Here is a 15248-nt window from a genome sequence, read left to right on the forward strand (position 1 = left end):
TCTAGGTAACATTCATGGCAGCTGTGTGTATGCTTACAAGCGCCAGATGTGACCTTCTGATTGGTAAGGGAACAGTTACAATTGCAACACACCTGCGTGACGTGTCGTGGTGACGTAAAACATTTGTTGATGTGTCTTTCAATGTAAACATAAGTTTTCATTTTCTGATGTATAGCCCTAGTGATTTATTTCTCAGTAATATTCATTATATTTTGATATGCTTAACTTCTGCTTACATTCTTTGTGTATCTCTCACTTTTTCCTTCCAGTGTTCAACCTGTGCTCTCTGGTAGTCGTGTGCAGATACTACCGGACTCTCCGTGAGAAACCAGATACTGTCAAGCTGATAGCGTACAAAGTGAGGTCATTACAGTCGCCATGACTTACGTGAACCGCGTAGCTGGTGAAACTGCTCTTGACTCAGGCTTTTTCTTATGAATACATCTGTGCATACTGAAGGAATCAAAGTTATAAGGCATCGTTATTGGCTCTGACAGTGCAAGTAGCATCAGGGTACAATGTTCACCACGAATATTGTCTTCACTTAAGTAGCCACATACCTCTGGCTCAACTTGCCGTTTCCATTTTCAGTAACAGAGAATTTCATAAATGTTTCCAGAGATCATTGAAGCGCACAAGAATTCATTTCGGACTGTTTTCCATAAAACTTTGTATATATATAAGCCTCAAGTGTTGCACCTAACGAAGCATAGTTCACTATCTGCTCTTCACTGTGCTCTGACAACATACGAGGTGCATTCAAGTTCTAAGGCCTCCGATTTTTTTTCTAATTAACTACTCACCCGAAATCGATGAAACTGGCGTTACTTCTCGACGTAATCGCCCTGCAGACGTACACATGATTCCATAGCAGCGGCGAAGGCTTCTTTAGGAGTCTGTTTTGACCATTGGAAAATCGCTGAGGCTATAGCAGCACGGCTGGTGAATGTGCGGCCACCGAGAGTGTCTTTCATTGTTGGAAAAAGCCAAAAGTCACTAGGAGCCAGGTCAGATGAGTAGGGAGCATGAGGAATCACTTCAAAGTTGTTATCACGAAGAAACTGTTGCGTAACGTTAGCTCGGTGTGCGGGTGCGTTGTCTTGGTGAAACAGCTCACGCGCAGCCCATCCCCTACGTTTTTGCTGCAGTGCAGGAAGGAATTTGTTCTTCAAAACATTTTCGTAGGATGCACCAGTTACCGTAGTGCCCTTTGGAACGCAATGGGTAAGGATTACGCCCTCGCTGTCCCAGAACATGGACACCATCATTTTTTCAGCACTGGCGGTTACCCGAAATTTTTTTGGTGGCGGTGAATCTGTGTGCTTCCATTGAGCTGACTGGCGCTTTGTTCCTGGATTGAAAAATGGCATCCATGTCCCATCCATTGTCACAACCGACGAAAAGAAAGTCCCATTCATGCTGTCGTTGCGCGTCAACATTGCTTGGCAACATGCCACACGGGCAGCCAAGTGGTCGTCCGTCAGCATTCGTGGCACCCACCTGGATGACACTTTTCGCATTTTCAGGTCGTCATGCGGGATCGTGTGCACAGAACCCATAGAAATGCCAACTCTGGAGGCGATCTGTTCAACAGTCATTCGGCGATCCCCCAAAACAATTCTCTCCACTTTCTCGATAATGTTGTCAGACCGGCTTGTGCGAGCCCGATGTTGTTTCGGTTTGTTGTCACACGATGTTCTGCCTTCATTAAACTGTCGCACCCACGAACGCACTTCCGACACATCCATAACTTCATCACCACATGTCTCCTTCAACTGTCCATGAATTTCATTTCGTTTCACACCACGCAAATTCAGAAAACGAATGACTGCACTCTGTTCAAGTAAGGAGAACGTCGCCATTTTAAGTATTTAAAACAGTTCTCATTCTCGCCGCTGGCGGTAAAATTCTATCTGCTGTACGGTGCTGCCATCTCTGGGACGTATTGACAATGAACGCGGCCTCATTTCAAAACAATGCGCATGTTTCTATCTCTTTCCAGGCCGGAGAAAAATAATCGGAGGCCTTATAACTTGGATGCACCTCGTATACCTATTTACTATCATTATGTACACTTGTGGCATTGCATTTGCATTTTTGTAAGTGAATTATGATCGTCTTCATCTTATGTTGCATATAATTTGTAGCACAAAGTGTCAGATGTTTCGACTGTTTGATGTTGTTGACTAAAGATTAATGTCTGAATGTATTATTAGTGAAATTAATAAATGACAAATTCCAGTTTCTACTACCTTCCTAATTTCCTTCTATAATTAAATTTACTTCACGAAACTATTGATTGTTGAAGATCATCATCATTTTCTTTGGGTCTTTGTCCCGCTTCAACGCAGGGTCGGCATCGTTACTATGGTTTTGGAGATGTTAGTTGCAGAGGGTGGCCAGATACCCTTCCTGCCGCCACCCCAAACCCCCTGGGATGGAACTAGTATACCCCAGCTGTCTACATCTAGTGTAATCCATGAAATAGTGCCAACGTTTTCAAATGTCTGCAGGTCGTGTAACAGAGGCGGAACGTGGGGAACAGCCCAGTATTCACCTAGTGGGATGTGGAAAGCCACCTAAAAACAACATTGATTGTTATAGATAATTAGCAGTTTCTGTTGGACAGTGTATAGCAGAACGAACTTGCCAAAAATTATGATGTTAAAAAAAAACAAGACTGTACCTGAGTAATACGCTTTTTGTAATGGTAGTGTTGCTGAATAAAGAAATTTACATATACATTGCTCAATACGATCAGGAGAAAATGACTATTGGCGTTTACCATATCCCACTGAGCAATCATTGGTGACTTGATACGTTCCAAGTTATACGTTTATCTTTCACAAATCAAGTATAAGACAAAATATCATTACATACTCGATCGTATGCATAAAAAAGAATTGAGATACCCGACAGGTGTCGAAAATAAAGTGGAAACAATCGTTCATTCTGTGAGCCTTAGCAAGTCAAAATCAAAGTCTTGCTAGGAGGCATAGGCAGACTGTGACAATCATTCACATTTCATAATGCTTGCACAGCCATTTCCGTGTCTGTTATTGAGATCAGGTACTTTCAGTGCAGGTTCAGGAGGCCAGGCTCGAAAATAAACCGGTTGCTTCGAAACTAGTCACCAAAACACGTACTGCAGCTGTCGAAAAATTCATTAATAAACGCTTCACGAGTTTTACACAGTTTCTTAGCGGTTGTTTCTTTCCATCTCATATCTTATTTCTTATTCCGGTTTGATAACGGGAGCACTTAGCGTCTTCCAAGGAGCTTTAAAAATAATTTCATAATTAGGAGTTCGAAATTGTTTCTAGAGTAGAACATGACAAGGACGTCTTTTTTAATATTTATTTTTTTATCTTTTAACCTCGGTGACGATGGCAATAGGTGCGAGAAACTCGTCGCCTTGCTCTTAAGGCTTCTGGAGGAACATCGGCCCAGTGGCCAGACGTTTGCTCCTGGGTTCGTCTGTATCAGCTGCCATGACACCCGTCTTGCGCACACTCTGTGAAAATGTAACCATCGGCTTGAAATTGTATTCAGCAGTATGAATGACAACTGGGAGGGGGGGGGGGGGGGCTGGCTCCACAATCACGAAACTGTAAAGTGCGGTTTTCACAAATTTCGTTCAATCTGTGATACAGGCTGGACTTGACCACAAGGAAAGTAATAGGTGTGGGAGTTCTACATGGGCAACCGCTTAGAAAAACTAAATCATTTATGGTTGTGTAGGTTTCCGCGATTGCAATCAGATAGTAATCAGACGGTCGTGGGATCGAATCCTTTTCCATAAACATTTTTTTTATTTTATATTTTTACTTACCCTACAAATGAAGTGCAATAATGCTCAGTACATTGTTTATTAATACGCTGCCAGAAAAATGTAGTACACCCTTTTAGAGGTCTCCAATTCACTCAAGATTTATTGTTGCTGCTCTGGCGTTACCACAAGCACCGTGACGAAGAGGCAAAGCGGAAGAGCAGAGGAGGCTGCGAGGAAACGGCAGCCAATGGTGAGCGGAATTGGACCGCGCCGCTTCATGCGCGCCCCCTGCAACAAGTGCATACAAACGACGATCCTGCTAGCCTCGACCACTGAGATCGACCAAAATCTGCAACGCGATTAGTACTGCGCTATCAGACTGTTGTGATCCGTGGACTCTGTGTATAGCAACAACAGTACTGTTTTCACGTCGTCTCAGCTAACGACATTTGCCGTAAAGAAAGTTAAGTATTGTCGCTAGCCGCGCGGTCTAACGCGGTGCTTCCCGAGAGGGTAGATGTGCCGGTCCCCGACACGAATCCGCACGGAGGATTTGTGTCGAGGTCCGGTGTGCCGGCCAGCCTGTGAATGGTTCTTAGGCGGTTTTCCACCTGCCTCGACGAATGCTGGCTGGTTCCCCTTACTCCCCCTCAGTTACATTGTTGTTCTTGTGGTCTTCAGTCCTGAGAATGGTTTGATGCAGCTCTCCATGCTAACTATTCTGTGCAAGTTCCTTCATCTCCCAGTACCTACTGCAGCCTACATCCTTCTGAATCTGTTTAGTGTATTCATCTCTTGGTCTCCCTCTACGATTTTTACCCTCCACGCTGCCCTCCAATGCTAAATTTGTGATCCCTTGATGCCTCAGGACATGTCCTACCAGCCGATCCCTTCTTCTAGTCAAGTTGTGCCACAAATTTCTCTTCTCTCCAATCCCATTCAACACCTCCTCATTAGTTATGTGATCTACCCACCTAATCTTCAACATTCTTCTGTAGCACCACATTTCGAAAGCTTCTATTCTCTTCTTGTCCAAACTATTTATTGTCCATGTTTCACTTCCATACATGGCTACGCTCCATACAAATACTTTCAGAAACGACTTCCTGACACTTAAAATCTATACTCGATGTTAACAAATTTCTCTTCTTCAGAAACGCTTTCCTTGCCATTGCCAGTCTACATTTTGTATCCTCTCTACTTCGACCATCATCAGTTTATTTTGCTCCCCAAATAGCAAAACTCCTTTACTACTTTAAGCGTCTCATTCCCTAATCTAATTCCCTTAGCATCACCCGACTTAATTCGACTACATTCCATTATCCTCGTTTTGCTTTTGTTGATGTTCATCTTATATCCTCCTTTCAAGACACTGTCCATTCCGTTCAACTGCTCTTCCAAGTCCTTTGCTATCTCTGACAGAATTACAATGTCATCGGCGAACCTCAAAGTTTTTATTTCTTCTCCCTGGATTTTAATACCTACTCCAAATTTTTCTTTTGTTTTCTTTACTGCTTGGTCAATATGCAGATTGAATAACATCGGAGAGAGGCTAAAACGCTGTCTCACTCCCTTCCCAACCACTGCTTCCCTTTCATGCCCCTCGGCTCTTATAACTGCCATCTGATTTCTGTAAAAATTGTTACATTATGTTGGCAATTGCTGCGCAAACACTGTCTCCATATATGCGTACACCATAATTACTCTACCAAGCAAACATTTGGTGTTACACTCGTCTGGTGTGAGACGTTCCCGGGGGGTGGTGGCGGAAGGGGAGGCGGTCCACTGGGGGCCGAAACGCACAATAACCCTGGGTTCGGTGTAGGGCAGCGGTGAGGTGGGTGGACTGCTGTGGCCTATTGTGGGGTTGTGGACCACTGAGGCTACGGCGGGACCAAGCCTCTCTGTCGTTTCTAGGTCCCTGGTTTAATACACAATATACAACTGTCAGTTAGTTTTCTGGAAATAAAACTACTAATATTATTTCTTTGAAATTGTTCTATTGCATTCCAAGAACACTGCATCCCATAGGCACCCTATTAGGATAGAGTGGGCAAGATCCCACAGTTGCAATAGTGCTTGTGGAGTACATGAAATCATTACATTTACAGATCAATAGCACAAGCGGTTCTAAGGTACCAAGTATCGACTCATGCTGAAACTATCATGTTAGTGTGTGGTGCAGACTCCAAGGGCGTAGAAGCAGTGTTGATTTGGTATCCAGTCGACTGTGCAGATGGCGAATACTGTCGTGGGATATGTTATGCTACGCCAGCTCGACCTGTTCACGCGTTTCTGTAAGAGTTGTTGGCTGACGCGTCATACAAACAAGTCACTTCTCGTCCAATCATATCGCACACATGATGAATTGGAGACTGTACTGGCTAGAGCACGTTGAGTTCCACTTGCAGTGTGTGGGTGAGCATTATCCCGTTAGAACAATAAAGCACTTTCCTGTTGCAAGAAAGCAAAAGAATGGGTCTAACAACACTCTACACGTGCCAAGCGAGCATTATCCTGTTAGAACAATAAAGCACTTTCCTGTTGCAAGAAAGCAAAAGAATGGGTCTAACAACACTCTACACATGCCAAGCGAGCATTATCCTGTTAGAACAATAAAGCACTTTCCTGTTGCAAGAAAGCAAAAGAATGGGTCTAACAACACTCTACACGTGCCAAGCGAGCATTATCCTGTTAGAATAATAAAGCACTTTCCTGTTGCAAGAAAGCAAAAGAATGGGTCTAACAACACTCTACACGTGCCAAGCGAGCATTATCCTGTTAGAACAATAAAGCACTTTCCTGTTGCAAGAAAGCAAAAGAATGGGTCTAACAACACTCTACACGTGCCAAGCGAGCATTATCCTGTTAGAATAATAAAGCACTTTCCTGTTGCAAGAAAGCAAAAGAATGGGTCTAACAACACTCTACACGTGCCAAGCGAGCATTATCCCGTTAGAACAATAAAGCACTTTCCTGTTGCAAGAAAGCAAAAGAATGGGTCTAACAACACTCTACACGTGCCAAGCGAGCATTATCCTGTTAGAATAATAAAGCACTTTCCTGTTGCAAGAAAGCAAAAGAATGGGTCTAACAACACTCTACACGTGCCAAGCGAGCATTATCCTGTTAGAACAATAAAGCACTTTCCTGTTGCAAGAAAGCAAAAGAATGGGTCTAACAACACTCTACACGTTCCAAGCGAGCATTATCCTGTTAGAACAATAAAGCACTTTCCTGTTGCAAGAAAGCAAAAGAATTGGTCTAACAACACTCTACACGTGCCAAGCGAGCATTATCCTGTTAGAACAATAAAGCACTTTCCTGTTGCAAGAAAGCAAAAGAATGGGTCTAACAACACTCTACACGTGCCAAGCGAGCATTATCCTGTTAGAACAATAAAGCACTTTCCTGTTGCAAGAAAACAAAAGTATGGGTCTAACAACACTCTACACGTGCCAAGCGAGCATTATCCTGTTAGAACAATAAAGCACTTTCCTGTTGCAAGAAAGCGAAAGAATGGGTCTAACAACACTCTACATGTGCCAAGCGAGCATTATCCTGTTAGAACAATAAAGCACTTTCCTGTTGCAAGAAAGCAAAAGAATGGGTCTAACAACACTCTACACGTGCCAAGCAATGTTTAGGGTCTCCTCCAGAAACTCAAAAGGTGAACGAGAGCTATAGCTTATTGCACTCCAGACCACAAGTCCTGCGTTCGAGCCAGTATGTTCAAATGGTTCAAATCGCTCTGAGCACTATGTGACTTAACTCCTGAGGTCATCAGTCGCCTAGAACTTAGAACTAATTAAACCTAACTAATCTAAGGACATCACACACATCCATGCCCGAGGCAGGATCCGAACCTGCGACCGTAGCGGTCGCTCGGCTCCAGCCTGTAGCGCCTAGAACCGCACGGCCACTCCGGTCGGCGAGCCAGTATGTCTTGAATGATGCCGCTATACGAGGCAACACTCGCCAAGTCCATGTCCTACACGTCGCAGACGCAAAGGACGATGACTTGCGTGGAAGCAGAATCTTTTTTCATCACGGAGGACCATGGCACGCCGTCGCATTTCATCTTCGAAGTGATCCTCTTATGGCACCAGTCGTGCACTTTTTGTGACTGACTAAAGTGAAGGGCATTCTCGATGATGCCACTGAAGCAAGCGTACTGATCGATCTCAAATGTGTTCTGACTTTACTCCCCGAAACACAGCTGGTTCCACCAGTGAAGTAGTATCATGGTCAGTTGAAGCAGACTCTGCAAGTTCTGACCAATAATGATTTTGTGAACAAGTTTAGCAAATTGCTACTTCCGTGAATCTTGTCATTTTTAACCAATAGTGGCATAGCATGGGATTGAAGGCAGAAAATCTCTCGCACTATTGACCAATTTCAAACCCTGACCAAACAACAGGCTTATTTTCACGTAGAATTGTGTGGGAAAATACACCTTCTCCAGGAATGAATGTTGTGAGTCCATCACAGGTCTTGCTACTGAAATTTAAATGAACATTATTTTGTGCCACGTTCTCGGACAGTGGCCGATTGCAAGATCTCCCATTCTAAGTGCTATGCATGGATTTCAGAATTTATTTTTCCAAAAAGATGCCTCCTTGTGTAGTTTTGTGGAACTCCGGTGGTCCCCAACGTGCCTGCTGCGTGGAAATGGGACACAGTGAATTCTGTGCCCAATACCTGATTAGGGAGCTGCTTAGAGTGTCAAACAAGTTTATGACCCTCTGGTACTTTTAAATTAACTTCCGATGTCCAGAGCTGGCTTAAGAAACTCCCGAGGCTGCAGACAACGGCCGGAGTGGCTGTGCGGTTCTGGGCGCTACAGTCTGGAGCCGAGCGACCGCTACGGTCGCAGGTTCGAATCCTGACTCGGGCATGGATGTGTGTGTTGTCCTTAGGTTAGTTAGGTTTAATTAGTTCTAAGTTCTAGGCGACTGATGACCTCAGAAGTTAAGTCGCATAGTGCTCAGAGCCATTTGAACCATTTGAGTTGCAGACAATAACAGGCCTCTTCTCATCATAATAAAAGAAAGGGAGAGAAAGAAGTAATTAGCTGCACAATCATTGGCACTAGTGAACATTGTCTGCAGTTATCATGCAAAGAAAGGATCGATTACACTGGCAATTGGGGTGTGTTCATTATAATATAAAATAGGTTGTGTTACAGTTTGTATATAAACTAGCATGTAACATTTGTCTATACAGACTTTCAATTTTTGAATCTTCTGATCATAGGGAATCGTTTGATTTGCAAGACAGCAACACTCAGAATAAGTTTTATTTTGGAATTTTTTAGTGATTTTTTTAGCCCCTTGCACTCGAATTATCTATATAGATGGCCCTTGGCATAAATTAAAGCTTATGAAATTTCGTTTCTTTCATCTGATCAGCCATAACTGAGACATGTCGTAAGTTTGGGGTCTTGGGAATGACGTTAGAAGCTACCAGAATAGTTGCAGTTGCCTCAGGTGAATTTGGTCAGTTGGGCAGCTGTGTTGCGAGTTTTGGCATGAAATGGATGAGTGCAGCAAGTAGATGTTTTGAAAGCTACAGATGTGCATGTTTTCAAGGTGGCGGAATATTGTCTTTGAATGTGATGAAGGTGGCAAGAATGAGGTAACGAGATACTTGTGTTACTGCTTTTGTACCGAAAGTACAGTAATACACAAATATTACTTTAAGTTTTCGTTTGTCATCTATAAAGTTAAGGTCACATCAAATATATAACGGAACTGTGGACTTCGACCTCTAGACAACCAACTATCACAGATAAGTATATCCGCAGGAACTGTGAATTTGACAAACTGCCTTTTGTAATTAAACTCAACAATAGAATACGGACAGAACGCACCGTACAGATGGTATCTCTCAGTCTCTACTACATGTATTTGATGTAAGTACTTTCTCCAGAATTTCAAGACACTTTGTGGTTTTCTGTAAATCCTACAGATGACTGAAATGTTTTTCTGTGAGACTGTACCTTTGTTGTAGCATGCATGCAGTACTCTAAAAAATGTAAATAAAAACCATTAACTCTGCCAGTGCCTGTCCAACACTTGAAACAATAACAATAAAGCTGAAAAATAGGAGGGCATCGGAAATGTTCAGCAACCAGTGCATTACGAGATGCATGACAACGTAACAAATCAGACATAGCTGTAAACTCTGCCACGTAGCAGTAAGAAGGTTAACTGTTTCCGGCAAGAGTCTTATACTGATGAACTCACCCACCCGCATAGATGTGTGTGTTAAAGCGATGCTTCCGGGACGTGGAAATGCGCTGGCTCCAGATCAAATTTGCCCGACGGCTTAACGATGAGTGTTGGTGTGCTGACCAGCCCACATGTGGTTGTTAGGCGCTTTTCCACACCTCACTAGGTGAATACTGGACTGATACCCAAGTCCCACCTCAGTTACATGATTGGCTAACATTTTGATAGCTTTCACTCACTTTAACATGAATAATAGGCCACTCAGACAGATGGGGTACACATATACTATCCTGAGGATAATAGGATGGCAACAGGAAGGACATCCATGCACTTCTGAAACTAACCATACCAACTTCGCTAACTCTGCGCCAATGCGGCAGGACAGAGGCACAACAAAAACAAATAGAACAGTCTTATATTGACCAACAATTTTTTTTGTTTTTGTTTTGAGTCATCACCCTTCTGACTAGTTTGATGCAAACCGCCACGAATCCCTCCCCTGTGAGAGTACCACTTGCAGCCTATATCCTCAATTGTTTGCTGGATGTTTTCCAATCGTATCATCCTCTACGGGTTTTACTCTCTACAGCTCGCTCTAGGGACATTTAAGGTATTCCGTGATGTCTTGACAGATGTCCTACCATCCTCCCTTCTTCTTTTCAGTGTTTCCGATATATCCCTTTCCTCGCCAATTCTCCAGACAAACTCCTCATTCCTTACCTTATCAGGCCACCTAATTTTCAACATTCTTCTGTAGCAGCGCACCTGAACTGCTTCGATTCTCTTCTGTTCCGGTTTTCCCACAGTCGACATTTCACAACCATAGAATGCTGTACTCCGAAAACACATTCCCACAAATTTCTGCCTCAAATTAAGGTCTTCGTTTGATACTAGTAGACTTCTCTTGGACAGGAATTATGTTCTTACCAGTGCTAGTCTGCTGTTTCTGTCCTCTTCGCTCCATTTGTCATGGGTTATTTTTCTGTCTAGGTAGCAGAGTTCCTTAATTTCGTCTAGTTCTTGGTTACCAACTCTGGTGTTTGGTTTCTCGCTGTGTTCATATCTGCTGCTTGTCATTACTGGTGTCTTTCTTCGATTTCTTTTCATTCCGTGTTCTGTAACCATTAGATTATTCATTCTCCATTGTCATCAGCGAATCTTATCATCGATATCTTTTTACTTGCATTTTAATTCCACTCTTGAACCTTTCTTTTATTTTCATCATTGCTTCTTCGATGTATAGATTGAACATTAGAGGCAAAAGACTACATTCCACAGTCGCAGGTTTGAATCCTGCCTCGGGCATGGATGTGTGTGATGTCCTTAGGTTAGTTAGGTTTAATTAGTTCTAAGTTCTAGGCGACTGATGACCTCAGAAGCTAAGTCGCATTGTGCTCAGAGCCATTTGAACCATTTTGAACTACATTCCAGCCTTACAACCTTTTCAATCCGAGCACTTCGGTCTCGGTCATCCACTATTATTATTCCCTCTTGTCTCTCGCACGTGTTGTAGATTACCGGTCTCTCCCTGGTCTTGGTGACCAATGTAAAATCCCATGGACAACTGTGCCATGGTTGGCATTGTTCGAAAGTATGAACTAAGTTGACAATACTTCCAACACACATGATTTACGAGATTTTTCTCATAATTTCGAACATCTTGCACCATTTTACAGTGTCGACAGCCTTCTCCAGGTTCACAAATTCTATGAACGTCCCCCGATTTTCTTTAATCTTGTTTTCTTTATCAACCTGAAACACCTCCGTTATATCCTTTCTTGGGTTTTGTGTGATTTATCGAAGCCGCCAAACGTTTAATTGTTATGAACATATGACCTTGTGCTTAATGGATGAAAGGCCATCGGTTTTTCTGCTGCGGGTCGGGGGTATTTCAACAGAGTGCGGCTGTTCTGAGACGGAATAGTTAATGACTGAAAGTTTTTCTATTATTAAAGACCACAAATGTTGCGGTAAACACACTGACATGTATTTTCTATTAACACACAAATTCTGAGGCAGTTTCTACCTTCGCCTTACACGGTTAGTTACGGTTATATCTTTTATTGGTTGCTGATTTTAAGTACTTCGTCACACGCAATGATGATGGTTAACATTCACAACAATCCTCACTGCAATCCATGGTTGTTGCTGGCCAACTCGGTCGACGCGAAACACGTAATTCGGCGCTTGTCACTTTTGGTTTTATATCACTCGCGGATCGATATCGATGAGGCTCAACCCCACGACGAGAAGGGGCACGCGCTCAGTTCTCACACTCCGGTGAATTTACAATTTACTCCTCACTCGGCACATGCGCCATTGACACCGTACTCAGCTCGACCGCCATTTTTTTAATTTTTTTGCGAGTCTTTCCAGTACTGCTTTCAGTCGACACTAATTTCACTGCCTCCGGCAGCACTCGACAATCGATTCCTGTCTGCTATCGACCTGGGTGTCGAATACTAATGGCTATGTTCGTGAGATCACGGATCCCTTACAAACTGTAACGTCGGGACTGCCTCTCTGATGCCTTTACCTTTCGTATAGCCAAAGAGATCGTCATCCAACACATCCTCAATTTTATTTTCCATTCTTATATTCATTATTCTTGTTAGCAACTTGGATGCATGAACTGTTAAGCTGATTGTTCGATAATTCATGCATTTGTTGGCTCTGCAATCTTCTATGATACTAAATGGGTGAAACGGTCAGGCTGTTAAAGCTCCAGGTTGCCTGTCTACTGACTACCAGAGTTAACAAACCTTTGATTTTGAGTATTTCACATAATTATTGAAGAAATTTAAAATTTTCGAATGCTGCGATAATCTACTCTTAGATAGGTATAATTTTACGTTAAAGATTTACAACAATATGTCAATTATTAAAGTTAGAAACTGTTTCTATGTCTTGGGCTGAAGTAACTTACGGTGTGCAAATTAGCCACGCTATATTCATCTGCTATTTGGTAACGAGACCACTTAGACACTTCCGGCAAACCACAGACATAATTTGAAGCTGCTTTTTGCGCGGGAAATCGATTCTTTAAGGAATTTGGGTGAGGGTGAGAGTTATTGGTACTCAAGATTCCGTCGAACAAGAATGAGGTGACAAGTTGTTCTCGGTGATCCATATTGGAAAAGGACAGTTAGTATTGCACATTCTTTCTCTAGCAACAGCAATATTTGTCTTTGGTGAACAATGCAAAATCCGATGGACAACTGTGCCATGGCTGGCACTGTTCCAACGTATGACGTAATTTGGCGATACTTCCAACACATGCGATTTACAAGATTACTGCGCGAAAGTGTTTATCTGTGGGCCAGCAACGAGGAAGTGGACAGCGGCAGCACGGAGCTGGAGGAAGAAGCAGATCCTTGTGGCGGCCTTCCACGTAAACAGGCGTCCGCAGCCGATCTGGCGCGTGCTCTTAAGTTTATGCTCTGAAACATTATATACTGAAGCACCGAAGTAACTGGTATTGGCATGCATAATCAGATACACAGATATGAAAACAGGCAGAATACGGCGCTGCGGTCGGCAACGCGTATATAAGAGAACAAGTGCCTGGCGCAGTTGTTATATCCGTAACTGCTGCTACAATGGCAGGTTATCAAGATTGAAGAGAGTTTGAACGTGGTGTTTTAATCGGCGCACGAGTGATGGGGCACAGCACCTCCGAGGGAGCGATGAAGTGAGGATCTTGCCGTACGACTATTTCACGAATGTACCGTGAATATCAGGACTGCCGTAAAACATCAAACTTCTAACATCGCTGCGGCCGGGAAAAGATCCTGTAAGAATGGGACCAACGACGACTTAAGACAACCGTTCAACGTGACAGAAGTGCAACCCTTCCGCAAACTGCTGCAGATTTCAATGCTGGGCCATCAACAAGTGGGAGCGTCCGAACCATTCAACAAAACATCATCGATATGGGCTTTCGGAGACAAAGACCCACTCGTGTGTCCTTGATGATTGTACGACACAAAACTTTACGCCTCGCCTGGGCCTGTCAGCACCGACATTGGACTGTTGATGACTGGAAACACATTGTCTGGTCGGACAAGTCTCGTTTCAAGTTATATCGAGCGGATGGGCGTGTACAGGTATGGAGACAACCTCATGAATCCATGGACCCTGCATGACAGCAGGGGACTGTTCAAGCTGGTGGAGACACTGTAATGGTGTGGGGCGTCTGCAGTTGGAGTGATATGGGAACGCTGATACGTCTAGATACGACTCTTACGGATTTATGGTCAACCCTGCAGATTCGTAGTGTCAATTCCATTCAGCACTACTTCAGACATTAGTCAAGTCCATCCCACGTCATGTTGCGGCACTTCTGCGTGCTCACGGGGGCCCTACGCGACATTAGGCTGGTGTATCAATTTCTTTCTCTCTTCAGAAAAAAATTATATGTTCCATATATATATTGCCATTCTAACCAACAACAGAGAGGAAGCCAAACTTGCATTGGAAGAACCACACGAAATCTCACAGAAAACTGGGCTACAAATCTCCAACGAGAAAACACAGTATATGGGAAACAAACCTCTAGGTAATCTCCCCATTACTACTCAATACGGGAAAGTGGCACAAGTTGCCCACTTCATATATCTGGGAGAGATAATCAACCATCAGGACTGAACTCAATAGCACTTTATGCTGCAGAAACTACAGTGATTCATGGTCATACTAAGACCAGAGAGATTGAAAAGCAGGAAACAAAAATTCTGAGGAAAATATATGGACCAGTGTTTCGGGAAGGTATTTGGATGAAGAGGCCAACGAGAGAGATTTACAAAGACATAGAAACAATAACAGACACCATTAGAAAGAGAAGGATGAAGTCTTATGAACATTTCAGCAGGATGAATAAAAGCAGGCTCACAAGACAAATCTTTAGGATAATAAACAAGAGCAAAACTAGACAAAGTGGATCACTGGAGAAGAAGAAGACATTAAAGAACTGGGGATCACGCAAGACAACATAAACAATAGAGAAGAGTTTAGAAACATCATACAGCAACACACATTTAAACAAGAACACATGGAGAACACGACGGGAAAAAGATGGTCGGAAGAACGCAAGAGAGAACACAGTGAACGTATGAAGAGAATTTGGGAAGAACGAAGAAAGAAGAAGAAATCACTACTACTCAAGTTTTATAGCTTTCTCAAAAGGGAATATTCGAAAATTATATATATATACATTTGTTGTTGTTGTGGTCTTCAGTCCTGAG

General features: G+C 43.1%; 1 protein-coding gene across 2 annotated transcripts in view; it reads left to right on the top strand.

The window, feature by feature from the left end:
• The window catches only part of LOC124551269, a 31489-nt gene extending 30634 nt beyond the window's left edge, over positions 1 to 855 (top strand). For both annotated transcript variants that reach the window (XM_047126269.1, XM_047126268.1), the window contains exon 7: positions 270 to 855. In XM_047126269.1, the coding sequence (XP_046982225.1) occupies positions 270 to 382 (113 nt within the window). In that variant the 3' untranslated portion in view covers positions 383 to 855. The remainder of the gene's footprint in view (positions 1 to 269) is intronic.
• Positions 856 to 15248: the final 14393 nt, after the last annotated feature.

This window comes from Schistocerca americana, chromosome 9 (assembly GCF_021461395.2).
Source record: "Schistocerca americana isolate TAMUIC-IGC-003095 chromosome 9, iqSchAmer2.1, whole genome shotgun sequence".
Lineage (NCBI taxonomy): Eukaryota > Metazoa > Arthropoda > Insecta > Orthoptera > Acrididae > Schistocerca > Schistocerca americana.